This window comes from Amblyraja radiata, chromosome 20, assembly GCF_010909765.2.
Source record: "Amblyraja radiata isolate CabotCenter1 chromosome 20, sAmbRad1.1.pri, whole genome shotgun sequence".
NCBI lineage: Eukaryota > Metazoa > Chordata > Chondrichthyes > Rajiformes > Rajidae > Amblyraja > Amblyraja radiata.
Genome location: NC_045975.1, coordinates 38,615,109 through 38,642,277, shown reverse-complemented (window position 1 = coordinate 38,642,277; position 27,169 = coordinate 38,615,109). Strand labels below are relative to the sequence as shown.

The 27,169-nt window shown below is 45.5% G+C and overlaps 1 protein-coding gene and 1 long non-coding RNA gene across 2 annotated transcripts in view; one reads left to right on the top strand and one right to left on the bottom strand.

Annotated features, from left to right (window-relative positions):
• LOC116984419 (mucin-6-like) overlaps positions 1–27,169 on the bottom strand; it is a 126,043-nt gene that overhangs the window by 38,545 nt on the left and 60,329 nt on the right. Inside the window, exons 13-18 of the mRNA XM_033038571.1 lie at positions 24,001–24,095; positions 20,906–21,038; positions 18,722–18,842; positions 16,227–16,365; positions 2,853–2,989; positions 2,560–2,723 (exon numbers count right to left, since the gene is read on the bottom strand). Coding sequence (XP_032894462.1) covers positions 2,560–2,723; positions 2,853–2,989; positions 16,227–16,365; positions 18,722–18,842; positions 20,906–21,038; positions 24,001–24,095 — 789 coding nt within the window. The remainder of the gene's footprint in view (positions 1–2,559; positions 2,724–2,852; positions 2,990–16,226; positions 16,366–18,721; positions 18,843–20,905; positions 21,039–24,000; positions 24,096–27,169) is intronic.
• LOC116984327 lies at positions 1,248–9,676 on the top strand. Its single transcript, XR_004414984.1, has 3 exons — positions 1,248–1,258; positions 6,746–6,752; positions 9,623–9,676. It is a non-coding gene; the product is annotated as an uncharacterized LOC116984327 (long non-coding RNA).

Here is a 27,169-nt window from a genome sequence, read left to right as displayed (position 1 = left end):
ACCAGAACTGCAAACAGTGCTCTAAATGTGGCCTTGCCAATTACTTGTACTGCTGCAACATGATGAATGAATGAATGAATGAATATGTTTATTGTCATTGCACAATACTGTGCAACGAAATTCCATTACATCTCCTCCGGTTAAAAAAAATACAAACACGACAACCATTAACACATATGTACACTTATTAGTAAATAATAAATAGGTATTTTAAAAGAATTTTAAAGAATTTGGCGGCATTTCTTGGAATTACATTTTGCTTCCCCAGCATTCTCTGTTGGAATTTAGCTCTTTTATCGCACATGGGTAGAAACTATTTTTTAGTCTACCGGTGCGAGCCTTCAGAATCCTGAATCGCTTCCCAGAGGGTAGCAGAGTAAAAAGGTGGTTGGCAGGGTGGGATGTGTCCTGCTTGATATTTGTGGCCCGGCGCAAGCATCGGGCCCTATATATGTCATCCAAGGAGGGCAGTTGGGCGTTTGTAATGCTCTGCGCAGTTTTTATAATTCCCTGCAGCGCCCTCCTCTCAGCCACAGTACAGCTAGGAAACCACACCAGGATTCCATAGGAGAGGATACTTTACACAGCGCATCGGTAGAAGGACAACAGCAGCGGCTGTGAGACGTTTGCTCTCCGCAGAGACCTCAGGAAATACAGCCGCTGATGTGACTTCTTCACGAGAGTGACGGTGTTCATTTGCCATTTGAGGTCCTGGGAGATGTTTATTCCCAGGAACTTAAAGCCAGTGACTCTCTCCACCATGTCTCCTTTGATGTATAAGGGAGCAGGTTCCTCTCTCCTCTTCCTCCTGAAGTCAACGACCAGCTCTTTTGTCTTTGATGGGTTGAGTACCAGGTTGTTTTTGGTACACCAGACAGTCAGTTTTTGGACTTCATCCCTGTAGGCAGACTCGTCGTTGTTGTTTATCAGTCCCACCACAGTCGTGTCATCCGCAAACTTAATGATCCTGTTTGTACAGTGTGTTGGTATACAGTCATAAATGTATATTGTATACAAGATGGGACTCAGCACACAACCTTGTGGCGCTCCTGTGCTGAGCGTCAGGACTGGGGAGTAATTGGACCCCATCCTGACAGTCTGTGGGCGATCTGTTAAAAAGTCCTTAATCCATCCGCATGTGTTTGCATTAACACTCAGATCAGACAGTTTGTCCACCATTCTGCTGGGGATGATTGTATTAAATGCAGAATTAAATCTACAAATAACATCCTCACATATGAGCCAGGACGCTCCAGATGTGTCAGTGCAGAATGTTGATGGCATCCTCCGTTGACCTATTAGCTCTATATGCAAACTGATGCTGATCCAGGATGGATGGGAGTGAGGACTTAATGTGGGCCAGGACCAGCCGTTCAAAACACTTCATCACCGTTGAAGTGAGAGCAACAGGTCTATAGTCATTCAAGCTGGTAATGGCTGTTTTTTTGGGTACAGGCACGATGGTAGCAGTCTTAAAGCATTTAGGGACAGTGCACGTTGACAGAGAGACGTCCTCCGTACTCACAGTGAGTGGCACAGTGAGTGTTAGGTCGTCAGTGCTGGGCGCGGCTGCAGGTGCAGGCTCCGCCTCATTCAGCTCAAAACGGGCGAAAAAATGGTTGAGCTCCTCAGCTAGCGAATTGTTACTGCTGCAGATGATCGGCCCCTCCTTGCCCTTGTAGTTTGTGAGTTGCTGAATGCCCTGCCAGACACGCCGAGGGTCCCTCTCGTTAAAATACCCCTCTAACCTTCTTCCATAGGCTGTCTTTGCCTCTTTAATGGCTCTCTTTAGTTTAGATCTGGCAGTGCTGTACAATTCATCACTGCCAGATCTAAAGGCTGAGTTGCGTTCCCTAAGCAGTTTCCTGACATCCCTGGTCATCCATGGTTTGTTGTTTGGGTAGCACCTGACCTCCCTGTCGACAGTGACGTTGTTGATACAGTTCTGTATATAGAACATGACTGTAGATGTATATTCTTGTATGTCCTGGTTTGCAAACAAGTCCCACTCGGTGCGCTCAAAACAGTCCTGAAGTTGGGCGGCAGCGCCCTCGGGCCAAGTCTTTATGTTTCTCACCCTGGGCTTGGTTCTCATAATGAGAGGTCTGTATGCCGGGGTGAGAAAGAGTGATAGATGGTCAGACTGGCCGAGGTGAGGGAGAGAGGAGGCTTTGTATCCATCCCTAATGTTGCTGTACACGTGATCCAATGTATTTTGACCTCTCGTCGGACACGTGACATGCTGGTGGAATTTAGGGAGGACAGTTTTTAGATTAGCCTGGTTGAAATCTCCAGCCACGATGAAAATCCCATCAGGATGCGCAGTCTGTAATTTGTTGATTGATGCTAGCAGGGTGTTCAGTGCTAGCTTGACGTTGGCACTTGATGGAATATAAACAGCCAGAATAACAACAGCTGTGAACTCCCGCGGCAGGTAGAAGGGTCGACATTTCAATGTAATAAACTCCATGTCTGGTGAACAATGTCTCTCGACAACGTTTACATTTGTACACCATTTGTCATAGGAGTAAATACATAGCCCTCCTCCTCTGCTCTTACCGGAGTCACTGCTCCTGTCGGCCCAGTGTGCTGTGCGACCTACCAGACTGATGGCCTCGTCCGGGATCCCAGCGTGAAGCCAGGTCACAGTTACCACCATGATCGAGCAGGTTTGTACAGTTGTGTTTTCTTCAGTGATCAGCTCCAGCTCGTCCATCTTGTTGCTGAGCGATCGGGCGTTCGTCAAAAAGATGCTGGGTAGCGCTGGTCTGTAAGGAGCTTCCTTTAGCCTAGCGTGAATGCCGGCTCAACAACCCGGCTTCTGCCGCCTCCGTCTGCGCCGCCTCCCGCACCGTCCTTTCGGTAAGGTGATCCACTCGGACTCCGCTGGGCGGGTGATTTCTGGCGGGATATCATCGTTGTGGGAGCTTCTTGCGAACTCTAGTTCGCTGCACAGCGTCCCAATCCCTAGAAGGTCCTGCCGGTTGTACTTCGAGTCGCAGGTCCACAGACAAACGGACAAAACAGACAAAAACAAAAACATCCACACGGGGAGAGCAAAGCCGCTGCATTCAGGTGCGCCGCCATTTTCAGGATAAAATGATGAGCTAACTTCTGCAATTAGTACCCTGACCGATGCTGGCAAGAGTTCTAGATGCCTTCTCCAACACCTTGTGCACTTGTGTCACCGTCTTCATGAGAATATATCATTGCACCCCTGGGTCTCTGTTCGACATTTCCCAGGCTCTAACACTTGCTGTATACACCCTACCCTGGTCCGTCTTACCAAATTGCAACAATTCCCATTATCTGTATTAATCTATATCTGCCATTCTATATCTGCCATTCTATATCTACATTTATATCTAAAATCTGCCATTAATTGACTCGGTTGATGAAGATCCTGTTGTAATCTTAGATAACCATCTTCACTGTCTACTATACCATCGATTTTAGTGTCATCTGCAAACTTACTAACAATGCCACCTATCGGCAACCAATCGCAATAAACACTGCTGATTCCTGTAGTACACCATTTGTTACAGGCCTCTAGTTTCAAAAACCACCTTCTTACACAATCTTCTGTTTCCGACTTTTAAACCAATTGTGTATCAAATTGGTCAGTTTGTCCTAGATCCCATTTGATCTAACCTTCCAGACCAGACTACCAAATGGTACCTTGTCAAACACCTTGCTAAAGTCCTTGAAGATCACCTTTACAGCACTGTATCTTTCAGTCTTCTTGGTTACCTCTTCAAAAAACTCAATCAGATTGATTAGACACAACTTCCCATGCACAAAATCACCTGACTCTCCCTAATCAGTCCTTGCCTTTCCAAATCCTGATAGGTCTTATTTCTTAGATTCACTTGGAAAATCAGCGAAGTTAACAGTACAGTCTTGGGGATAATTCACGTTACAGAAGAGGAGGTGTTGTAGGTCTTAAAATGTATTAAGATAGATAAATCCTGGAGACCTGATAAGGTGTATCCTAGGATATCGTGGGAAGCTAGGGAAGAAATTGCAGGCTACTGGCAGAAATATCTTTATCATCGATACCTGCAGCTGAGGTACTGGAGGGTGGCTAATGCTGTGCCTCTATTTAAGAAAAGCTGTAAGGAAAAGCCTAGGAATTGGTCCAAGTCAGCGTGGATTTACAAAGGGGAAATCCTGCTTGACCAAACTTCTGAATTTTTTGAGGATGTGACAAGTAAAATGGATGAAGGAGAGCCAGTGGGTGTCGTGTATCTGGGCTTTCAGAAAGCCTTTGACAAGGTCCCATACAGGAGATTAGTGGGCAAAATTAGAGCACATAGTATTGGGGGTTGGGTACAGAATTGATTGGCAGACAGGAAACAAAGAGTAGGAATAAACGGGTCCCTGTTAGAATTGCAGGCAGTGGCGAATGGAGTGCCGCAAGGTTCGCTGCTGGGACCGCAACTATTTACAACATATATTAATGATTTAGATGATGGGATTAAAAGTAACACTAGCAAATTTGCAGATGACACAAAGCTGGGTGGCAGTGTGAACTGCGAAGAGGATGCTAGGAGGTTGCAGGGTGACTTGGACAGGTTGAGTGAGTGGGCAGATGCATGGCAGATGCAGTATACTTGAGATAAATGTGAGGTTATCCACTTTGGCGGCAAGTACAAGGAGGCAGATTATTATCTCAATGATGTCAGATTAAGAAAAAGGGAAGTGCAACGAGACCTGGGTGTCCTTGTACACCACTCACTGAAAGTAAACATGCAGGTACAGCAGGCAGTGAAGAAAGCTAATGGCATGTTGGCCTTCATAATGAGAGGATTTGAGTAAAGAGGTCCTTCTGCAGTTGTACAGGTCCCTGGTGAGACCACATCTGGAGTATTGTGTGCAGTTTTAATCTCCTAATTTGAGGAAGGACATCCTTGCTATTGGGTTAATCACCAGGATGGCAGGACTGTCATATGAGGAAAGATTGGAAAGACTGGGCTTGTATTCATTGGAATTTAGAAGGATGAGAGGGTATCTTATAGAAATGTATAAAATTACTAGACTAAGTGGGACCCATTGGGTCCCATGTTCACACGGGAGGGCTGATCCCCCAACGCAATGTTCCACCTCTCCACCAATTCCAATATTGGTGGCCAGTGGGGGGGCTTTCTGGAGTGCTGGTATGGGTTCTTCAAGCCAAAGCACCCGCCACCATTTGGAGTAAGTAGTGCCTTTCAACTTAAAGCCAAAGCACCCATGCCACCATTTGCAGTAAGTAACGTCTTTCAACTTCAAGCCAAAGCACCCAAACCACCATTTGCAGTAAGTAGTCTTTCAACTTCAAACCAAAGCACCCAAGCCACCATTTGCAGTAAGTAGTGCCTTTCAACTTCAAGCCAAAGCACCTAAGCCACCATTTGCAGTAAGTAATGCCTATCAACTTCAAGCCAAAGCACCCAAGCCACCATTTGCAGTTAGTGCCTTTCAACTTCAAGACAAAGCACCCAAGCCACCATTTGCAGTAAGTAGCCTTTCAACTTCAAGCCAAAACTCCCAAGCCACCATTTGCAGTAAGTAGTGCCTTTCAACTTCAAGCCAAAGCTCCCAAGCCACCATTTGCAGTAAGTAGTGCCTATCAACTTCAAGCCAAAGCACCCAAGCCACCATTTGCAGTAAGTAGTGCCTTTCAACTTCAAGCCAAAGCACCCAAGCCACCATTTACAGGCAGTGCCTTTTTACTTCAAACAAACCATATTTTGATTTTCAAACCACATTAAGGGGACTCAGTTGTGTAGACATTTGTTCAGTGTTATTCAGAGCTCAGAGAGACGTGACCCTTGGCTTCATCCATCTTGCAGAGACTGAGTGAGGCACACCACTTCCTGGTTTTATAGTCCCTCCCCCTCCCTCCAGCAGGGGCAGCAGAGAGAATGTTGAATTTTTAAAAAACATTAATATCTCTCTGATTTGTCATAGATGGGAAAAATCCTCTGCACCTGTAAGGCGGAGGGGGCTCTGAGCGAGGTGGCCAAAAATGACGGCCGTCGGTGGCGGAGTTCTGTCGGAAATCGCAGCACAGTGGGCCAAAAGCGGTCAAGATCAGAGTTTTAGTAATATAGATAAAAGGACTGGACAAGTTAGATGCAGGAAAATTGTTCCTAATGTTGGGGGAGTCCAGAACCAGGGGCCACAGTCTAAGAATAATGTGGAGGCCATTTAAAACTGAGATGAGAAAAAACCTTTTCACCCAGAGAGTTGTGAATTTGTGGAATTCTCTGCCACAGAAGGCAGTAGAGGCCAATTCACTGGATGAATTTAAAAGAGAGGTATATAGAGCTCTAGGGGCTGGCAGAATCAAGGGATATGCGGAGAATGCAGGCATGATTACTGATTGTGGATGATCAACCGTGATCACAATGAATGACAGTGCTGGCTCGAAGGGCCAAATGGCTGCTTCCTGCACCTATTTTCTACGTTGCTAACTATAGACCGATGAGACTAACATCAGTAGTGGGTAAGTTATTGGTGAGGAATCTAATTAGAAAGATGTTGTTAAGCTGGACAGGGTGCAGAGATTTACGAGGATGTTGACAGAACTAGAAGGTGTGAGCTATAAAGAGAGTTTGAGCAGGGGAAGACTTTATTCCTTGGAGTCGAGGAGGATCAGGGGTAATCTTATAGAGGTGTATAAGATCATGAGAGGAACAGGTCGGGTTAATGCACAGAGTCTTTTACTCAGAGTTAGGAAATCAAGAACTTGAGGTCATAGGTTTAAGGTGAGAGGGGGAAGATTGGATAGGAACCTGAGGAGTAACTCTTTCACACAAATGGTGGTGGGTGTATGGAATGAGCTGCTGCAGTAGGAAGTTGAGGAAGGGACTATCACAACATTTAAGAACCATTTAGACAGTTACATGGATAGGATAGGTGTAGAGTGATATGGGGCCAAATGCAGGCAGGTGGGACTAGTGTAGATGGGGCATGTTGGTCCACATGGGCACGTTACACCAAGGGCCAATTGTAATGCTGTAGGACTCAATGACTAAGGATGTCACCAGACTGGTAGACACAACATGCTGGAGTAACTCAGTGGGACAGGCAGCATCTCTGGAGAGAAGGCATGGGCGACGTTTCGGGTAGAAACCCATCTTCAGACTCACCGGATGTCACTAGACGTTTAAGAAGGAACTGCAGATCCTGGAAAATCGAAGGCAGACAAAAATGCTGGAGAAACTCAGCGGGTGAGGCAGCATTTATGGAGCGAAGGAAGTAGGCCACGTTTCGGGTCTTCTTCAGACTCAAGACTGTAGTGCTTGAGGTATAAGTCGAGTCTGGATAGGGTGGGACTATTTTCCCTGGAGCATAGGAGGCTGAGGGATGATATTATAGAGGTTTATAAAATCATGAAGGGCATAGATAAGGCAAATGGTCACAGGGTAATTGAGTCTAAAACTGGAGTGCATCGGTTGACTTGAGACTTGAATAGATGGGTATATGGAACCAGCTGCCAGAGGAAGTGATAAAGGCAGATACACTTACAAAGTTTATAAGACATTGGGCTGCTACTTAGATAGAAAAAGTTCAAAGGGACATAGGCCAAACACAGGAACATGGGTCTAGCTTATGTAGGTAACTTGATTGACGTGAGCAAGTTAGACCAAACTGTGTATTTCCATGTTATATAACTCTCTGGCTCTGGACAAGAGCTGGGAAGAGTAGATTGGGAGTGGATGTTAATGGGCAAGTCCGCATTTAACATGTCAGATTGAAGAAGGGTCTCAACCCGAAATGTCACCCATTCCTTCTCTCCAGAGATGCTGCCTGCCCCGCTGAGTTACTCCAGCATGTTGTGCCTATCTAGAATGTTGAGGAATATAAAGGAAGCAGGAAAGTACTTAAACAAGGAATAAAGATTGTCAAAAGGGGCCACTGAAATGTCCTCACTGAGTAGGATTAAGGAGAATCCCAAGGCATTAAAGCCAAGGTGAGAAGATAAGACCAATTAAGAACACTGGAGGGAATTTATGCCTGGAGTCAGTGGAAGTGAGCGAGGTACTAAATGATTACTTTGCATAGGTATTCATCAAGGAAAAGGGAGTGGAAGATCGTGAGATCAGGTGGAGGAATGTTGATATTCTTGGGTATGTTGATACCAAGAAAGAGGAGGTGATGGGTCTTCCAAATATTAAGATCGATGTCCTCAGGGCCTGATGGGATCTATGTCAAGTTATTGAAAGAGGCAGGAAGGACATTGCTGAGGCCTTGACGAAGATCTTTGCATCCAGTCTCTCGACAGATGGGGTCTCGGAGCCCTGGAGAGTAGCCGATATTGTTCCTTTGTTCAGGATAGGCAATAGGGGTAATCCATGAAATTATGAGCCAGTAAGCCTTGCATCAGTGGTCTAGAGATTATTGCAGAAGATTCTTGGGGAAAGAACATTCATATCTAGAAACAAAGGACATTAGGAACATCACCATAGCTTTGTGCAAGGGAAGTCTCATTTTACAAAGTTGATGGCGTTTTTGGCGGAGGTGACGAAGGTGATGGATGAGATTATACAATAGACAATGGACTATAGACAATAGGTGCAGGAGTAGGCCATTCTGCCCCTTGAGCCAGCACCGCCATTCAGTGTGATCATGGCTGATCATCCACAATCAGTACCCTGTTCACGCCTTCTCTCCATATCCCCTGACTCTCTTTAAGAGCCCTATCTAGCTCTCTCTTGAAAGTATCCAGAGAACCGTCCTCCACCGCCCTCTGAGGCAGAGAATTCCATTCTAAATGGCTTACCCCTTATTCTTAAACTGTGGCCCCTGGTTCTGTACTCCCCCAACATCGGGAACATGTTTCCTGCCTCTGGCATTTCCAAACCCTTAATAATCTTATATGTTTTAATAAGATCCCCTTTTATCCTTCTAAATTTCAGAGTATACAAGTCCAGCCGCTCCATTCTCTCAGCATATGACAGTCCCGCCATCCCGGGAAGTAACCTTGTGAACCCATGCTGCACTCCCTCAAATTAGGGGACCAAAACTGCACACAATACTCCAGGTGTGGTCTCACTAGGGCCCTAGACAACTGCAGAAGGACCTCTTTGCTCCTATACTCAACTCCTCTTATTATGAAGGCCAACATGCCACGCGCTTTCTTCAATGCCTGCTGTACCTGCACGCTTACTTTCATTGACTGATGAACAAGGATTAGGTCAGTGAATGTTGTATACATGGATTTTCATAAAGTATTCGACAAGGTCCTTCACGTTAGGCTTATCAGAAGATTGAGTCACATGGGATTGCCACTTTTCAATTCACTGCACATCTCGTATGTGTATGTGACTAATAAACTTGACTTGACTTGACATGATTCACAGTGATTTGATATATTGATACATGATGATTCAGCGTAATTATTGGATGAGGGAGGGGTCGGTCAGAGGCGGAAGTAGGGGGTGGGACTGAGGATAGAGCGCGGTGATTGGAGGAGGGAGATGTCCTGGTGTAGCAAAGATCATAGAGCGGAGCTTGAATCGGCCCGTTCGCGGGGCCTTTCATCGTCCGGCGCGGCTTAAAATCGGCCGTGGGATCTTCCGCCGCCCTGAGGTCAAATTGCTGCATCAAGGCGATCGAGGCCGGGCGATGAAAGCCCCCGCGAACGGGCTGATTGAAGCCCCACGATTCGGGGCGGATGAAGCTGCTGTTGCTGGAGTTCGGAGTAGGTCACCAACCAGGTCAGCTCCCGATGTTACCGTCCACAGGGCCCACGGCCGAAGCGTCGCGTGTGTGTGTGTGTGCGTGTGCGGCCACCAAGAAATTGTGTCCCCCCCCATGTGTTGATAGCGATTTCCGCCCCTGGTACCATCACACTTAGCTTGACCAAGTGATAAATATTTAATTATTAAATAAAATTTTATTTACCACAACCAATCAGGTTCACATACTCTATGTGGCCTAACACAGAGAAGGCACCCACAGTACCTCTCAGCCTGCACCAGTACCATGTCTCAGTAAAGCTAGACTGATACTGAGAAATTGTCTGTGGATTGTACACCTAGGTGACAATGAACAGGGAACTTGTTCCCATCAACTTTCTCACATTTCCTTACAACGTAGTAGGCCATTTGGCCCATCGAGTCAATGCCAGCTCTTATAAAAGTCCTGTTCTTACTTTCCGGTAACCTGTTGTTTCACATGCCCAGCAACTCCCCCCATTCCCCCAATACCCACCTACTCTATGGGCAAGTTACAGAAGGCAAAACAGAGCAACCAGAAGAAGCTCAAGTGGCCACAGAGAGTAAAAGTAAACCATGCACAGAACCCAAAGCCAGGATTGAACCCTGATTGCCAGCAACACTTCAACTGCAGTTAATCCTTAAGCAGCTGCCATCGCACAGAATAACTGGTCGCATAACTTCCAACTCAGTGACATTGGTCAAGTTTTTCTTTGTGTATCTCTTGTTACCGAGCAATGAATTGGCCTTCGACACATTGGATCATTGGGTAACAATGGCCAGTGCTGTGTTGGAGTGAATGGTCAGTGTTATTCCTTCATTACCTGTTTTGAAGGGTAACTTCTTGATCTCATTATTGACTGTAATCATATCCTGCTTTGAAATTTCGATAATTAACTGAAAAGAAACGAAAAATACAATAACTCCATTGAAGGTAACGTCAACTTAATCAAGTAAGATCTTGTTTAAATTTGAATGTACATTGGAGGAGAAAATTCAAGGCACATGCTTTGTCAATTCAGCAGAAGGATATCAGATTGGCTGAAGTTGCTCCATTGATAAAGCTAGTTGATATGATACGATACAATAGAACTTTATTTATCCCAGGAGGGAAATTGATCTGTCAACAGTCATAAAAACAGAAAATACACAAAACAGAAAATACATGAAATGTGAATTAAAGTGACGAGTGGAAAGACAAGGGGAATGTACAAAGACTGTGGAGGGGGGGAGTCAGTCTCAGTCTGCCCCACGACAGTTGGTGGAACCAGTCTGTTGCTGAAGATATCCCTCAGGTTGACCAGAGTGTCATGGAGGGGTTGAGCTGTATTGTCCGGGATGCTCCAATGTTTGAGTAGCATCCTCCCCTCCAAGACAACCCCCCATGAATCCAACTCTGCCCCCATGATGGAGCCAGCCTTCCTGATGAGTTTGTTACAGAGATGATTGATACTGCTGTCTAAAGACAGAGGATCTCTGAAAAAACACAGACAGAATTCTTTCTCATGGATAGGCAGGGCTTGTTTTCCCTGGAGCAAAGAAGGCTGAGGGTTGAGATGCACCAAATTATGAGAAGCATAGAGAGCTTAGAGTGAAAATCATTTTCATACGATATGGGTATCAACAACAAATAATAGGTTTAAGGTACGTGGAGGAAGCTTCAAAGACGATTTCAGGAATATGTTTTTCACATAGAGAAGGTCTAATATCTGCAACTTACTTTTGGAGTCAGATATAATCACATCGAACATAGACCTCAAGCAGGCAATTGGGAATAGATCAGGTGGGCGAACAGGTCAGCATGGGCTGAATGGCCTGTTATGACTGAAGGGCCTGTTTCTGTGCTGTGCAAACTCTATCAATTAGACCAGGTTAGTTTAGTTTAGTTTAGAGATACAGCGCAGAAACAGGCCCTTTGGCCCACCGAGTCCACACTGACTAGCAACCCCTGCACACTAAGACTACCTTACACACACAAGGGACAATTTACATTTATCCAAGCCAATTAACCTACAAACCTGTACCTCTTTTGAGTGTGGGGGAGAAACCGAAGATCTCAGAGAAAACCCACAGAGGGAGAACGTACAAACTCCGTACAGACAGCACCCGTAGTCAGGATCGAACCTAGGTCTCTGGCGCTGTAAGGCAGCAACTCTACCACTGCGCCAACATGCCTTCCCTAGGTGAGACAATAAGTGGGTCACTGCATAGATATACATTTGCCCTCTGAAGGAATCACCTTACCTTGTCATTGGTGTAGGTTATGGCCGTCAAGCAAGTTTCTGATTGTTTTTTACCGCACTGTTGGAAGGTTGCTGTTATATATCCATTTTCTGGAATCTTTGGACTCTGTAATATAGATATTGATAAGCCAATAACACAACATATGTTTTATTGGAATGAAAAGTGTGAAAATCAAGTTGTAGAAGCTGGTAAGGTTGAATGCTGGGAATTTCAAAAAACAAATATCAAGGTGATATGTAAGGGGGAAGTATGCTGTTAATCATCATAAGTATAATCATACTCATAATCATACTTTATCAGCCAAGTACATTTTGCAACATACGAGGAATTTGATTTGCCATACAGTCATACCAATAAAAAGCAACAAAACACACAAAATACATTTTAACATAAACATCCACCACAGTGACTGCTCCACATTCCTCACTGTGATGGAAGGCGAAAAAAAGTTTAATTTCTTCCCCTCTTTGTTCTCCCCCATTCGGGGGCCTCGTGCCTTCAGCTGACGGGACGATCTTGGCTCCCGTAGCTTGCGGTCGGGCCCTCTGCATTGGGGCGATCAAGTTCCTGCATCGGTTCCCCGCGCCGGGCAATCGGACCCTGGGTCAGGGCTAGTCGAACCTCTTGCAACTTTGGAGCTCCCCGACATCAGTCTCTACCCAAGACTGCGAGCTCCTCGATGTTGAAATCCGCAGGCCGCAGTTGGAGCGTCAATCCCAGGCAAGGGATTGCAGGCTCCAATGGTAAGTTCACGGACCCGCGGTGGGGCTCAAAGTCAGTCTCGAGCAAGGCCTCCAGCTCCATGATGTTGGGCCGCAGATCGAGATACAATCCAGAAAACAATCGCATCTCCGGCAAGGTAAGAGATTGTGATAAAAGTTTCCCCCGACCCCCCCACCCACCCCCCACAAAAAAAAAACAGAGAACATTAACACATACTTTTTAAAAGACACTAAAAATAACAATCAAGAAGAAAAAACAGACAGACCGTTGGCGAGGCTGCCATCGCTGACGGTGCCACCTGGTTAATGGCAGGATACTTAACAGCATTAATGCCTAGAGGAATTTTAAGATCCAGGTCCAGGTCCACAGCTCTCTGAAAGTAGCAGTACAAGTAGATAGAGTGGTAAAGAAGGTATATAGTTTGCTTGGCATCATTGGTTGAACCACTGAATATTGGAGTCAACAGGTAACGTTGCAGCTTTATAAAATTTTAGTAAGGCTGCATTTGGAATATTGTGTGCAGTTCTAAGCACCCCACCACAGGCAAGATGTGGAGGATTTTGAGAGAACACAGAAGATGTTTAGCAGGTCCGAAGAAGGATCCCGACCCAAAACATCCCTTATCCATGTTCGCCAGGGATGCTGCCTGATCCGTTGAGTTACTTCAGCACTTTGTCATAAGGTCATAAGGAATAGGAGTAGAATTAGGCCATTCAGCCCATCAAATCTACTCTGCCATTAAATTATGGCTGATCTATCTCTCCCTCCTAATCCCATCCTCCTGCCTTCTCCCCTGTACTAATTAAGAATCTGTCTATCTCTGCCTTAACAATATCCACTGAATGGATAATTGATGTGTTTTTTTTCAGCAGGATACAGGTGGATTTGAGTATTTTAGCTTTCAAGAGAGGATGGATGAGTTTGGATTGTTTTCCTTGGAGCATCAAAGAGGCTGAACAGTGGTCTGATAGAAGTATGTACATTTATGAGAGGTATAGATAGGGTAGCGATTCACAAGCTTTTTTCTAGAATAGAAATGGCACATACTGGAGGATTAAAGAGTTTATTTTCATGCTGTATGGTCTACGAGTTACATTCACGGGCTGGAAATTGGCCTTCGACCCAACATACCCAAGCCATCTATTCTAAAAGGTTGAGAAGCTTTAAAAAAAACCCAACAGAAGGTAACTAAAAAGGCAATAAGGGAAGAAAAGATGAAATGTGAAAGTAAGCTAGCCAATAATATAAAAGAGAGTGTCAAAAACGTCTTCAGATATATAAAGAGTAAGAAAGAGGCAAGATTGGACCACTGGAAAAGAATGCTGGAGAAGTGATAGTGGAGAATAAAGAAATGGCAGAGGAATTGAAGAACTGTTTTTCACAGCAAAAAACACGAGCAATGTGCCTGAAATTCAAGAGAGTCCGTGGGGTGGAAGTTAGTGGAGTGGCTATTACTAAGGTTAGAGAGGCTGAAAGGTCTGAAAGGTCTGTTGGTGAATAAGTCACCTGGACCAGATGGACTGCACCCTAGGGTTCTGAAAGAGGTAACTTCAGAGATTGTGGAGGCATTAGTTGGGATCTTTCAAGAATCATGAGAGTCAGGAAGAGGTTCTAGATGACGGAAAAATTACAAATATTACTCCGTTGTTCAAAAAGGGAGCAAAGCAGAATAGTGGCGACGATAGGCCGGTTAGTCAGAGTTCAATGGTAGGTAAGATTTTAGAGTCCATTATAAAGGATGAGGTTTCTGAGTACTTAGAAGGGCGTGATTAATTAGGCTGAAGTCAGCATGGTTTTGTGAAAGGGAGATCTTGCCTGACAAACTTGGTGGGATTCTTTGAGGACGTTAATAGCAGGACAGACAAAGGAGAGTCAGTGGATGGTGTTTACTTGAATGTTCAAGCCTTTGATATGGTGCCGCATGAGAGGCTGCTAAAGAAGAAGAGAGCCCATGGGATCAGAGGGGAGATAGTAACTTGGTTAGCAGGTTGGCTGGCTGGCAAACACAAATAGTGGGAATAAAGGGGGCTTTTTCTGGGTGGCTGCCAGTGACCAGTGGTGTTCCGTAGGGGGTCAGTGCTGTGGCCACTCCTCCTCACGTTGTATATCAATGTATAGATGAGGGGCAGGTAGTGTAGAGAAAGCAGGGATTCTGCAAAAGGACTTGGACAGGTTGTGAGAGTGGGCTGAGTAGTGGCACATGGAATACAGCGTAGCACAGTGCGGAATCATGCATTTTGGTAGTAGGAATAAAGGCGTAGACTATTTTCGAAATGGGGAGAGAATTCAGAAATCAGATGTGCAAAAGGATATGGGAGGGCTTGTTTAGGATTCTCAAAAAGTTAATTTGAAAGTTGAATCGGTAGTAAAGAAGGCAAACACAATGCTAGCATTTATTGTAAGAGGGCTACAATACAAAAACAGGGATGTAATGCTGAGGCTTTATAAAGCACTGGTCAGATGGCATTTGGAGTATTGTGAGCAGTTTTGGGCTCCATATTTGATGATGGATGTGCTGGCATTGGAGAGAGTCCAGAGGAGGTTTTACGAGATTGATTGGGTTAACATATGATGAGCGTTTGACGGCACTGGGCCTATATTCGCTAGAGTTTATAAGGATGAGGGGGTGCCCTCATTGAAACTTACCAAATCGTGAAAGGCCTGGAGAGAGTGGATGTGACCAGAGGCCATAGCCTTAGAGTAGAAAGACGTAGAAAGATGAGGAGGAATTTCTTTAGGCGGATGGTGGTGAATCTGTGGAATTCATTGCCAATGCAAGGATGTGGAAGCCATCAATGGATATTTTTAAGGTGGAGATTGATAGGTTCTTGATTAGCAAGGACGTTATGGGTTATGGGTAGAAGGCAGGAGATTGGGGTTGCGATGACTGCATGATGGAGTAGACTTGATGGGCCAAATGGCCTAATTCTGCTCTACAACTTATGAATTTATGAAGTTGCTAGATTATACCAAAGATAGACACAAAATGCTGGAGTAACATAGTGGGTCAGGTAGCATCTCTGGAGAACGTGGATAGGTGATGTTTCAGGTCGGAACCATTCCTCAGACTGATTATAGGGGGGAAGGAAGTGCCCTCGCTCCCTTATTCCACAGTTCCCTGCATTGTTTTCCTCTTGAGATCACACCTTCCCTCACTCACAATGGGCTTGCCAGACACTGCCCACCTGAAGATAGAAACAAAAAGCTGGAATAAATCAGCGGGTCAGGTAGTATTTCTGGAGAGAGGAATTGGTGACGTTTCGGGTCAAGACCCTTCTTCAGACTTCTGGCCTACCTGAGATCATTTGTGGCCGGCCCTGATTGGCCCTGGTCTTTTCTTGCCTCCACCTCTTCACCACCCTCTACTTTCAGTCTGAAGAGGGGTCCCAGCCGTAAACGTCGCCCATCCTTTTTCTCCAGAGATGCTGCCTGACTGCTGAGTTACTCCAGCACTTTGTGCCTATCTTTGGTATAAATCAGCCTCTGCAGTTCATTGTTTGTACAAGAATGTAATTGTCACTGAGTAGGAACTTTGGGTGACGGTGCTCTTACTTGGACCAGCAGATACTTGCAGACGCCATGGAACCTGTATCTCTTCAGATCGAAGGAAGTGATGAACGATCCTCCGCTGACCGAGCAGGTCCCCGTACATGGCTCACTGGTGCAATTCCAGCGGCCGACTGAGCACAAGCTGAGGACAGAAGGAAGAGAGTGAGCCAAACAACCGCACTGCACCCCTTCCACATCCTATTGGCAATGACACTCTTGCCTAGTTTGCACTGCTGTGGAACAGCATATGACTAGCAGAGTCTGCAAAAAATGTCTTCATAAAATCTCACATCCCTCTCCAATCTCCTCCCTCATCTTTTTTATTTATTTACATGATCTGGGCCCTTGAGAAAAAGGTGGTGAACCATCATAGAGTGAAACAACATTTGAAACTGCCCTTTGGCCCAACCATGCTGACCTAGATGCTGTACCTTATCGAAGCTAGTTCCATTTGCCTGCATCTGGCTGATATCGCCCTTCCATGCACCTGTCCAAATGTTGTTTAAATGTTGTTATTGTCCTGACTCAACTATTTCCTCTGGCAGCTCGGCCAATATACCAACCTCTGTGTGAAAAAGCTATCCCTCAGGTTCCTATTTAATCTTTCCCCTCACTTGAAACTATGCTCTCTCGTTGTTGATTCCGCTACGCTGCGGGAAAGACTTTGTGCATTCACATTATCTATTCCCCTCATGATTTTATACGCCTCTATCAGGTCTCCGCTCAGCCTCCTGAACTCCAAGGAATAAAGCCTTAGCTTGCCCCAATCTCTCCCTAAAGCTCCGGCCCCGAGCCCTGGCCACATCCTTGCGAAACTCCTTTGCCTTCTTTCCAGCTTAAAGGCATCTTTCTTGTAGCAAGATGACTAAAACTGAACACAATACTCAAATACAGCCTCAGCAACACCTTGTCCCCAAGGCCTTAGCTTTCACAGTGAAGGTCCTGCCCTGGTTTGACCTCGAAACACAACCTCACACATTCACCATTCCTCAGCACATTTGCTCAGCTAATCAAGATGCCATTAGAATTCTTGATAACCATCTTCACTGTCTATGATACCAGTTATTTGTGTCATCTGCAAAATCATGCCTCATATATTCTCATCCAATTTGTCGATGTAGATAACAAACAGCAATAGGCCCAGCACTGATTCGAGGCACACCACGTTCACAGGCCTCCAGTCCAAAAAGCAACCTTCCATCACTAGCCTCTGCTTCTTACCGTGAAGCCAATTCTGTATCCAGTTAGACATAGCCAGTTAGGTAGCTCTTCCTGGATCCAATGCAATATCATCTTCCAGAGCAACCTTACATGCGGAACCTTATCAAAGGCTTTGCTAAAGCTCTTAAAGCCCTTTGTCGTTACTCCTTCAAAAAACTCAGTCACAAACTCAATATTCTAAACCACTGCAGTCCCCCTGGTGAAGGTACTCACAAATTATTGTTGGGAAAGAGCCAGTGAGACAGATGGATGGTACACAAAAGGATGGATAAGGAGAGACAGCATGGAAATTGACCGTTTGGCCCAACGAGTTTGTGCTGACCATTAACCACCCATTAATATTTATCCTAAATTAATCAAATCCAATGTTATCCTCTCCATGTTGTCAATTGGTCCCAGATTCTTCAGTCACCCTGCACACAAGTGGTGAGTTGCAGAGGCCAATGAACCTACCAACCAGTTTATAGATCCATCTCAACCTATTGTGGAACCTGTGGTCAGTGGTGTTCCCATGCACCTGCCACCTTTGTGCTTCTTGGTGGTAGAGGTAGAAACAAAATGCTGGAGATACTCAGCGGGACAGGCAGCATCTCTGGAGAGAAGGAATGGGTGATATTTGGGAAATGCTGGTGGGTTTGGGAAATGTTGTCAGAGTGGCCTGGCTGAGTAACTGCCTTGGAGGGTACACACTGTAGCAATTGTAGACTGCTGACATAGAAAATGAATGACTTCTGGCTGATGCTCGCTCTTCACTTCCACTCACATCTTGTTCTCCTTCCCCTCTCACCGAAAATACTTCTCCACAAATTAATCTTCACACAAGCCCATCACCTCTGCATCCATCTTACTCAAGGCCCCCTGCCATCTTTGCTTCTCTACCTTATCGTCCCTTCCCCATGCGGACAGAAAAGCCTATCAGTTAACAAGATGGACACGAAATGCTGGAGTAACTCAGCAGGACAGGCAGCATCTCTGGAGAGAAGGAATGGGTGACATTTCGGGTCGAGACCCTTCTTCAGACTGATCATACGAGTTAGCAAACTGGTGCAGGAGAGCAATAACAAACACAGGCAGGAGGACAAAGGGGGGGGGGGGGGGACTGCCGAGAGAACAAAGGGGGTCAAACTCAATACTTTGTAACTGTCGGCAGCCTCTATGTGGCGACTCTTTGCAAAGTAACAAATCTCACTGTGACATGTCACATGTGGCAATAACGTATCAATTCTTTCAGGATCCTCTCCCCAGCCATGATTTGAAAGGTTGTGTGCTCATATTACCAGGATTTGCACAGAGCATCCACTTTCTCTCCAGACGGATGAATTTTCCCATTCAGCACACATGGACACTGCTTCAGCTTCATGCAGGAATAGCCAAGGAAGGGTTTGGAATAATCAGTCTCTGTGGTAAATGAGAACAGTTGTCAGTCATCACAAAACTGCTGAACGCTAAGCATATATGAAACAGGGACCTGCTCTGCCAGTCAATAAGGTAACTGTCGATCTCATCTTGCCCTCGGCACCACATTCCCACTCTCTCCGTACCCACCTCCTCCTCAGTGCACCTGCACCTCACTGTACTAATGTATATGACCATAAACATGACTTGATATTACTTGACCCTTAACTGCCTTGAATGCATTTAGTGACTCAAGCTCCCTTGGATGGGGGAACTCCAAGAGAAGAAATTGCTCTTATCCTCGTGTGGGATCGATGTGTTATCAGCCCTCACCTCAGCTGATGTGATTTATTTGCTGGGCAGTGTAATGAGATGAACTCCCTGGGAGCATCCTCTGGTTCTGCCTCAAATACAAGGAGCATGTGGACCCAGATGACTAAATGATCACCAGGGCTTCTCACACCATAGCACCGTTGATGCTGAAAGCCAGTGCATCCTAATGCCACCTCAAAGGCACAACTTCCCCTTCTCCATCCTGGATATTTTACCTCAGTGTCTCCCCGTTACAGATATGGACGGAGAAATGACAGATGAAGTTTAATTCAAGCAAATGTGAGGTGTTGTACTTTGAGTGGTCCAAAGTAAGAAGAAAGAATACAGTTAATGTCAAGAGCCTTAACAGCATTGATCACAAGTGCTGGAGTAAGTCAACAGGTTAGGCAGCAACTCTGGAGGACATATATGAGCAATGTTTCAGGTCTGGATCCTTCTTCAGTCTGAAAATGGGTCCTTACCAGAAACATCACCTAACCACATTCTCTAGAGATGCTGCCTGACCCGCCGAGTTACTCCAGCACTTTGTGTTCTATATAAGATTCCAGCACCTGCAGTTCCTTTTGTCTATCCTTAACAGCATTGATGTACAGAGGGATCTTGGATTCGAAGTCCATGACTCCCTCAGTGACAACACGTAGTTAGAATGGTAAAGAAGGTATATGGTATAGAAAACAAGGAACTGCAGATGCTGGTTGGCAAAAGATGAAACAGTCTGAAGAAGGGTCTCGACCCGAAACGTCGCCTATTTCCTTTGCTCCATAGATGCTGCCTCACCCGCTGAATTTCTCCAGCATTTTTGTCTACCTTCGATTTTCCAGCATCTGCAGTTCCTTCTTAAACAAAGTGCTGGAGTAACTTAGCGGGTCAAGCAGCATCCCTGGAGAACAAGGATAGGTGACATTTTAGGTTGGAATCTTTCATCAAACTACTTCTCCTATCCTTTTCAGGCATACGGTAGGTATGCCTTCATTGGTCGGAGCATTAGGTATAAGAGTCAGAAAGTCATGATGCAGCTTTAGAGGACTTTGGTTTGGCCACATTTGGAGAACTGTGTGGAGCGGACACCCCGTGGCAGGAGAGAAGTGGAAGCTTTAGAGTGGGTGCAGAAGCAGTTTGCTAATATATTGCCTGGATTGAAGGTCTCAAACATGAGGAGAATGTGGACTCCAAGAACATAAGGGTCACCACAGTTTCTGAATTACATTGCAGCACTTCTGAGGCAGAAACCCTAAGTGTCCTAATCCCACCTTAGGGCAGCGGTGGAGCTATTGCCTTACAGCACCAGAGACCCAGGTTCGATCCCGACTACATGTGCTTGTCTGTACGGAGTTTGTATGTTCTCCCCGTGACATGCGGGGGGTTTCTATGAGATCTTCAGTTTACTCTCACAATCCAAAGACGTACATGCTTACAGGTTAATTGGCTTGGTGTAAATGTAAAAAGTTGTCCCTGGTGTATGCAGGGTAGTATTAATGTGTGGGGATCGCTGGTCGGTGTGGGCTTGGTGGGCCAAAGAGCCTGTTTCCGCGCTGTATTTCTAAAATAAACTCAAATTAAACGTCAAAGACACAACTTCTTCTTTGCAATCCAGGACAGCTGGCCTCAGTGTCCTTGGTCAGCTGCAACGCAGCCACTGTGCCCGGAACAGCACTTCCCCCCCAGGGAATAGACAACCTCTCATCTCGCCCATCCAGTCTGAGCCTCCTGCCCATCTTCGGCCCAATACATACTGCAGTCCGTCACGTCGTTCTGCCAGTTGACCAGCCGGATGCCCCGAGCCTTGCAGGCCAGCACGTAGGAGTGCAGGGCCGAGCACATGTAGCCCCGGATGTTCTCGTAGTTGCAGGTCTCGTACTGGCAGCGCTGAAAGAGAAAGAAGGCGTGAGTGGTGCCAGCACGGTTACTCTCAGAGGAACTGGGGAAGACGTCTGATTGTGCATCATCCCATATATTATAAGATAAATCAAAACAAACCTTTCCCACAGCTCAATTACCCACAAGATCAGGTACCATAGAGTCATATAATAGTCAAGCGCTTCTGCCCACATTTTACCCATGCTGACCCCAATTACCTGTATATTAATCCTATTTACCACCACTTGGACCGTAGCGTACTATGTGTTGGTGTTTGAGGTACAATACTAAATGCTTCTTAAATGTAAGAGTCTTTTCCTCAATCATGTTCTCAAACAGTGCGTTCCACATTCCAACCAGCCGCTGGGGGAAAATAATTTACCATAGAACCCCTCTCATTCCAAGTGGTGATAAACTCCTCACCTTAAACTATCCTCTGGTTAAAAACAACTGTGCCACATTAAAAAGCTTCTCACTGTCCACCCGATCTGTGCCCCTTGTAATTTTGGTAGCCTCTATCAGGTCTCTTCTCTGCCTTCACATACCAAATATGTCAACCCTGCTCTTTTCAGTCTCTTATCACAGCTGAATCCCTACATCCCGGTTACCATCCTGGAGAATCTCCCCTGCACCCTCTCCAGGGCAATTGCACTCTTCCCATGATGGAGCGACCAGAACTATATGGAGTACTCCAGCTGTGGCCTAATCAATTTTTATAAAGTTATATCATAACTTCCATGCTGCTGTATTCCATGCCCCAGCTAATGAAGGGAATTGTCTCACCCGTCTTCTCCACATTATCTACCCATGCTACTGCATTCAGGCATTCTCAGACGTGTACCACATGGGACCTCTATTCCTCAAGACTCCCTAGGGCCCTACCATTCATTTTATCTACCCTACCCTCATCCAACTTCCCAAAGGTTGGCAGAGGAGTTGTTGAGGCAGGGACTATCCCAATGTTTAAAAAAAGTTAGGCAGGTACATGGATAGGACAGGTTTGGAGGGATATGGGCCAAACACAGGAAGGTGGGACTAGTGAACTGAATGGTGGCCAATTATTATCTGAATGGTGGCCGATTAGGAAAAGGTGAGATGCAACAAGACCTGGGTGTCATGGTACACCTGTCATTGAAAGTAGGCATGCAGGTGCAGCAGGCAGTGAAGAAAGCGAATGGTATGATGGCATTCATAGCAAGAGGATTTGAGTATAGGAGCAGGGAGGTTCTACTGCAGTTGTACAGGGTCTTGGTGAGACCACACCTGGAGTATTGGGTACAGTTTTGGTCTCCTAATCTGAGGAAATACATTCTTGCCATAGAGGGAGTACAGATAAGGTTCACCAGACTGATTCCTGGGATGTCAGAACTTTCATATGAAGAAAGACTGGATAGACTCGGCTTGTACTCGCTAGAATTTAGAAGATTGAGGGGGGATCTTATAGAAACTTACAAAATTCTTAAGGGGTTGGACAGGCTAGATGCAGGAAGATTGTTCCCGATGTTGGGAAAGTCAAGAACAAGGGGTCAGCTTAAGGATAAGGGGGAAATCTTTTAGGACCGAGATGAGAAAAACATTTTTCACACAGAGAGTGGTGAATCTCTGGAATTCTCTGCCACAGAAGGTAGTTGAGGCCAGTTCATTGGCTATATTTAAGAGGGAGTTCGATGTGGCCCTTGTGGCTAAAGGGATCAGGGGGTATGGAGAGAAGGCAGGTACAGGATACTGAGTTGGATGATCAGCCATGATCATATTGAATGGCGGTGCAGGCTCGAAGGGCCGAATGGCCTACTCCTGCACCTATTTTCTATGTTTCTATGTTTCTAGTGTAGCTGTGACATCTTGGCCGGTGTTGGAAAGTTTGGTCGAAGGGCCTGTCTCCACACTAATAAAGGTTTCACTCTTTAACTATATGACTGAAGCGCATCACCTCACACATCTGCCATTGTTCTTCTCATCTTACCCAATGATCAGTATCATTGGGTGGTAAAAGACTATCCTCCTCATTATCAACAACATTACTGATGTCCATTGTAATAATACAGCATAAAAACTAGGCCTTTGGACCAATTCATCCCTGCTGACCATGCTGTTTAGCAGGTAGTCCCACAGAACTTTCACATCATCTGCAAACTTACTGCTAATACCTCTACATTCATATAGTGATTGTAAATCTATGTGATGGATATCAAGGGTCCCGGCCCTGATCCCGAGGTACACCACTGCTCATAGTATCAACAATAATCTTCTAATGTTACCCTGGCTCCTACTGCCGAGACAGATTTGGATCCAATGTCCAACTTCCCTGAGATCTCATGAGCCCTAACCTTAGAAACCAGTTTTTCATGTGGGACCTCACCAAGCATTTTTAAAGTCCAGGCCAACTAAGTTAACTATTCTACCCTCATCAAGATGTCTGCAGCATCTGGTACCTCCACTGAATTGAAAGATACTGAAAAGAATACATAATATAATGCACAATAATATGGTCGGCACTCCTTTTCATTACTTACACATTTGAATGCACTGCCAGGAATCCCATTGACGTATAACACTTAATCACCTTTCCGGGAGTTGTAGAATGCTTCTGAAATAGGTCAAATGTTACAGAGAACGCTGTGGAGGCCAAGTCAATGGATAGGGGATATGGGGAGAAGGCAGGAGAATGGGGTTGAGAAGGGAAGATAGATCAGCCTTGATTGAATGGCGGAGTAGACTTGATGGGCCGAATGGCCGAATTCTGCTCCTATCACTTATGAACTAATGAACTTGTGAAGAAAATAATTTACTCAGCTGTGGTCAAGTAAAACCTCAGCTGCAAAACATTATGATTGCGTAAATCATTATTTCCCAACTATATGTGGTCTCACTGTAGGCCCACATCAAGTAACACAAATACAATCATCCACTGTCCACAAATTCATGACATTTAAAGCTCATTATGACATTGGAATATTTATTTCATTTTTACCTCAACATAGTCCATCGGGTCGACAAATGCATGGCATCTTCCAAATATGCTGCTTTTCCTCATCAACTTGAAACAATGGCACTGTGCGTAATCCACTAGAAACAGAGATGGCAATTCTGTGTCATTAGTCACTTTATTGCAGCAGAACAGCCCATTCCCAGGAAGCATTACACCCAGCGCAGTGACCTTCAAGTTCTGCAATAACTTACCAGTCTTGACTGCAATTGCCTTAGAGCGACGGCCTTAGATGGGGTGCAATTTGTAATGTACACTCAGGAAAGCATTTAGAGCCAATACGTAGGTAGTGGTAGGTGTAGTTATACGTAGGTACAACTAGAGACACACCTGTACCAGGTTTAATCTTGGGAAATGAGGCCTGACACATGTGTGAAGGGGAGTAATTTGAGTATAGTGTTCATAGTTCTGATAGAATCAGGGCAGTTGTGGAGATGGTCTGCAAGCTAAGGTCCTAATATATCGGAAGGAACTGCAGAAACTGGTTTACAATACAATACCTTTTTTTGTCATTTGAACCTCAAATGAAGTTCAAATGAAATTTGGTTTCTGCAGTCATACAACAAGAAGAAACAATTAACAAGACACACAATTAACACAATTTACACAAACATCCGTCACAGTGAATCTCCTCCTCACTGTGATAGAAGGCAAAGTCATTGTCTCTCCCGTTTTCCATTCTTCTCCCGATTTTAAAGCCCCCGGTGGGCGATGGCAAGTCCCGCCAGCGTTAAAGCCGCGCCGGGCGATGTAAGGTCCCGCTCCGTCGTTTTCAACCTCGCAGTTCGGGCGGGAGAAGCTGCCGTTGTGGGAGCTCCGAAAAGCGATCTCCCATCAGGGACACGCGAGCTCCCAATGTCACTGTCCACCGGGCCTGCAGCCGGAGCCTCCAAAGCTCCGAAGTCGGGTCGCAGCCGCGCGCCACCATAGCTCTCCATGCTCTGAAGCCGGCCAGCTCCACGATGGTGGGTCTGCAGGCTCCGCGACTAAAGCCCCCAGGTCGTTCTGGTCGGAGGCCGCTACACGGTGCTAGGCCCCAAAGACAACGGAGACCCGACAGGGAAAAGGTCGGGTAAGAGATTTTTAAAGTCCCCCCCCCCCCCTCAACGCCCCCCACATATACACAGCTAAAAATAATATATAAACTACAACCAAACTATACACTCAACAGGACAACAGGCCAAAAATAAAAAAGACAGACGGACTGCAGAGGCCGCTGCCGCGAGGCTCCGCCATTTTACTATTGAAGTTTTACACCGAAGATAGACACAAAATACTGGAGTACCTCAGCGGGACAGGCAACATCGCTGGATAGAAAGGAAGGAACCCTTTCCTTCTCTCCAGCAGTTACTCCAGCATTTTGTGCCTCGCTAAGGTCCTAAATTGGGTGGAGGTGGATTTCAATAATATAAAGCAAGACCTGGTGAAATTAGGTTGCGAGTAGCTGATTGCGGTTAAAAGTGGTGTACCTCGGGATCAGGTCTGGGACCATTGATCTTTTAGCTGGGAGGCAGCTAGAGTTCAAGGCCAACATGTTCCTGTAAGGGTGAAAGGTAAGGATGAGCAAGTCCTCCACGATTTGAAGTGTTGATGATGGGAAAAAATGTATACACTATATAAAGGTATAAAGGAAAAAAAGGCAAACTGAATTGGGAGAGACCATTGAGAAATATAGTCTGGAAAGTGCTTATAAATTGTAGGAGGGCAAAGAAGAGACATGAAATATCATTGACAGACAATATTAAGGAGAATCCCAAGGGATTTTATATTGGTGCAAGGAGGTAAGCAGAGAAGTAAAGGGCAAGCCATGTGTGGAGCCCGAAGATGTGGGTGAATACTTCTCATCTGTATTCACGAAGGAGTGAGGCGAGGTAGAATGAGAGTACAAAGGGAGGGATGGTGAAATTCTAGTTCATGCTAGAATTAAGGAGGAGGAGTATGAGATTGCTTGGTGCATATACAGTGGCTTGCAAAAGTATTCATACCCCTTGAACTTTTCCACATTTTGTCACGCTACAACCACAAATTTAATGTGATAGACCAACACAAAGTAGCGCATAATTGTGAAGTGGAAGGAAAATTATACATGGTTTTCAAATTTTTTTTACAAATAAAAAACTGAAAAGTGTGGCCTGCAAAAGTATTCAGCCCCCTTTACTCTGATACCCCTAAATAAAATCCAGTGCAACCAATTGCCTTCAGAAGTCACCTAATTAGTAAATAGAGTCCACTTGTGTGTAATCTAATCTCAGTATAAATACAGCTGTTCTGTGAAGGCCTCAGAGGTTTGTTAGAGAACATTAGTGAACAAACAGCATCATGAAGCCCAAGGAACACACCAGACAGGTCAGGGATAAAGTTGTGGAGAAGTTTAAAGCAGGGTTAGGTTATAAAAAAATATCCCAAGCTTTGAACATCTCACGGAGCACTGTTCAATCCATCATCCGAAAATGGAAAGAGTATGGCACAACTGCAAACCTACCAAGACATGGCCGTCCACCTAAACTGACAGGCTGGGCAAGGAGAGCATTGATCAGAGAAACAGCCATGGTAACTCTGGAGGAGCTGCAGAGATCCACAGCTCAGGTGGGAGAATCTGTCCACAGGACAACTATTAGTCGTGCACTCCACAAATTGGGCCTTTATGGAAGAGTGGCAAGAAGAAAGCCATTGTTGAAAAAAAAGCCATAAGAAGTCCCGTTTGCAGTTTGCCACAAGCCATGTGGGGGACACAGCAAACATGTGGAGGAAGGTGTTCTGGTCAGATGAGACCAAAATTGAAGTTTTTGGCCTAAATGCAAAACGCTATGAGTGGCGGAAAACTAACACTGCACATCACCCTGAACACACCATCCCTACTGTGAAACATGGTGGTGGCAGCATCATGCTGTGGGGATGCTTTTCTTCCGCAGGGACAGGGAAGCTGGTCAGAGTTGATGGGAAGATAGATGGAGCCAAATACAGGGCAATCTTGGAAGAAAACCTGTTAGAGTCTGCAAAAGACTTGAGACTGGGGCGGAGATTCACCTTCCAGCAGGACAACGACCCTAAACATACAGCCAGAGCTACAATGGAATGGATTAGATCAAAGCATATTAATGTGTTAGAATGGCCCAGTCAAAGTCCAGACCTAAATCCAATTGAGAATCTCTGG